The 2,916-nt window shown below is 41.6% G+C and overlaps 1 protein-coding gene across 1 annotated transcript; it reads right to left on the bottom strand.

The window, feature by feature from the left end:
* Nucleotides 1–901: 901 nt before the first annotated feature.
* LOC104949495 (phospholipase D3-like) lies at nt 902–1,937 on the bottom strand. The gene is made up of 2 exons (XM_010775858.1): nt 1,803–1,937; nt 902–1,270 (listed from the first exon to the last, which is right to left on the bottom strand). Exons 1-2 carry the CDS (start codon nt 1,824–1,826, stop codon nt 1,037–1,039), a joined length of 258 nt encoding a protein of 85 aa, XP_010774160.1. The 5' UTR covers nt 1,827–1,937; the 3' UTR covers nt 902–1,036.
* Between the last annotated feature and the right edge of the window lie 979 nt (nt 1,938–2,916).

Below are 2,916 nucleotides of genomic sequence, written 5' to 3'. Positions count from 1 at the left end.
GAACATATGATACATTAAATGATCGTGAGGATGATGATTTAAAAATCTTTTGTTTGAGCCGGTCTGCATTTCCTGATGAGAAAACAAACCTTAGCTTTTTGTAGTTGCAGTCAGTGGTGTAGTGGGCGTTGGACGCGGGGGTACGCCGTACCCCCACTTATTTGAAGCATGATTTCTTATTTTAATAGTCTAATACATCTAAAATAATTGCCAGTGTTATCAGTTGCAAGTGTGTGTTTGTTGTAATAATGACGAAAACATAATAGGCAGATTTCACAGTAATTATAATAAAAACGTAGCTCAAGCATTTATGCAACTTGATTTGAAGCGTGTGTGCGTGTGAGGGGCAGCACCGTGTGTGTGTAGGGTGACCAGGTGTCCCGCACTGTGCGGGAGTGCACACACAGCATTTTTATTATTTGTCCCGCGTGCCACAAATTGAGACTATGTCCCGCATTTCAGTGATAGTCGCGCAGAAAGGCCGGATCGGTTCGCTGACAGGCGATACCGCCCTTTATTAATATATTGTCTAAACGCCCCTCCTCCCCGTTGACAGTTCACGAGCGCGTCCATATATGTCTCCCGTCCACCCACCACCCCCCCCAGTAAAAAAATCCCCACTACACCACTGGTTAAAACCAACCCTATCTCACTCCTTGTGCTGAAACCTACCAATCAGAGTAGGGGCGGGTCTTCACAGAATACGTTTGGGGAACAAAATCAAGCTTTTTAACAGGCGAGTGGATTTTGGCAGGCAGTGAGTGTGGACCAACGATTGAACGATAACAAGAACGGCTCTCACCAAGTAGGACTCGGTTCCCCTCGTTCGTACCAAAGAGCCGTTCAAAAGAATCGGCTCTTTCGCGACCGACACATCACTAGTGTGTTCCAGTGCGACTGTTGGCCAAGACGCAGGAGACGTGAGGCGACACAACAGTCGTGTTCCGTCGGGACGTGTTCTTTGGTGTCAGTTTGGGACAATATGCAGCAAGCCCCTTTTAAACAGATTGGGCTCTTTCTAATAATATACTGACATTCACAGATCCCCTCCCCCTCTCTGTTTGTTTCTCACCGACAGGTAGACGTTGGACGGCGTGTTGTTGAGTGGCAGCTCGAGGGGCGTGTCCTTGTTGTAGTTGGTGGAGAAGCTGGGGGGCCAAGGTGAGGGCACTGTGTCACTCTCCCCCAGGAACCAGTAGGCTTCAAAGATCTTCCCCAGGTCTGCAGCCAGGCAGCTGCAGTTGTACACCACGGCGCCCAGCTCCTTCACCTGCACCACAGCAGGACATTATCTTACATTTCAATTGCTTCTGGATTTTAAAATTGTGACAATAAAGAGTAAAACAACTGCCGAAGCAACACATACAAAAACTATTTTGTTAATGTTGCTCGCCGATCATAACTCCAGTACGATATCTAATTTCAAATGTTCTTCTTTGACCATGTGAAAGTTCTCAGGCTTCACTGGAAACTTCATAAACGTCATTTATTTCCTCTCATTACTGTATCATATCACAGCGCTCTAAACTGCTTTTTCTGCATGGCATGTGACCAACTGAGCAAACTTCCTCTTAAAAGCAGAAGAAACAGAATTCGGCTTGGATCGGTTACAAGACACCCTCTTATTGAGTTTAACACATTATTGCCTGGGATGTGTCTAATCTAATTTACATAAGAGAAAAAAAACAAATACATAATTACTGTATTTAGCTATACTTAAATTGGTTAGTTGATTTGGTGAAACTTAATTCTAACTGATAACCTGTGTGTGTGTATGTGTGTGTGTGTGTGTGTGTATGTACCTGTGTGAGAGACCTCCAGTCCATGTTGGCACTGCCAATGTAAATGTGTTTTTTGTCCACGACCCAGAACTTTGTGTGGAGGACTCCTGAGGTGAGCTTTTTCACATTTACTTCCCTGATATTAGCTCCTGAAACAAAAAGTATTTATGATAATTACAGAGACACTGACAGCCGTGAATGCATGGAGAGTGAGTATAAAACGTAGTCGACCTTATGATTTTCTGCTACAGTACACAAAAGAAAGTAATAAGGCTCTACAATAGGGTTAAAAATCTATCTCATGAGATGATTGATATTTTTGACCAAGGTAAATATATCGAAACATCAACCCTGTCTCCTAAAAATTACGTTCCCACAGAACTAAACTGCATTCTCAATTACGTTTAGCTGGAAACGTATTTTCTCCCACAAACTCCCCCCAAGAACTACACATGCTGGCTACTGTGTTTCGCAACATGTTCTCTATAGCACGTCTCGACTGGGAGTTGTAGTTTTAAAAGACGTTTTAGTTTTTCCCAAAATTAGAAGTTGACAGTATTAAACTGTGTACAGCCCTGGAGGTTTAGGCGATAGGAAACACATTGGTGTGTACACATTTAAAACATGTAATTACTAAATGGGTGAAAATCGCTTGTATCCATAATGGGCAGCATTAATATATACCCACATGACAGCTCATTGTTACTTTGTAATTCTACTGAGTTACTTTGCAGATTCTGATTAATGATGTGAAATATAAACAACCCTTAAAGCAGACTTTAGTTACACCTGAGTAAAATTCAGGGAAGGTGATTGTCAAGTGCCAACAATCAGGAGAGATATTTGATAGTTGGTGCTTGAGAAGACTAAAACATTTATCTGCAGATTCCTATAAAGTATATTAATTACTCGTTATTCTCTACTAATAGTTAACTAAAAACTGTATATAATTGCTATTTTTGCACATCCCTTTCAAGATTTCAAGATTTTCTAAGGTTTATTGACATATCATATACACAACTACGGTGTAGTTGGGCACTTGGGTCAAAGGTTCCTCAACAGTGCATTACAAGACATCTATCAATATGTGTGTATACCTCCACCATTAAACTGTAAAATTCTTCACATTTCTTAT

The sequence above is a fragment of the Notothenia coriiceps genome, unplaced genomic scaffold (genome assembly GCF_000735185.1).
Source record: "Notothenia coriiceps isolate Sejong01 unplaced genomic scaffold, NC01 NC01_scaffold00016293, whole genome shotgun sequence".
Lineage (NCBI taxonomy): Eukaryota > Metazoa > Chordata > Actinopteri > Perciformes > Nototheniidae > Notothenia > Notothenia coriiceps.
This window is presented reverse-complemented; position numbering and strand designations above follow the sequence as displayed.

Excerpts from the sequence above, each read along its gene's own strand:
- LOC104949495 (XM_010775858.1), bottom strand. The coding sequence starts at position 1,826 with ATGGACTGGAGGTCTCTCACACAG. Across the intron at positions 1,271-1,802 it reads ACTGGAGGTCTCTCACACAG|GTGAAGGAGCTGGGCGCCGT; the intron begins GTACATACACAC and ends GCTGTGGTGCAG.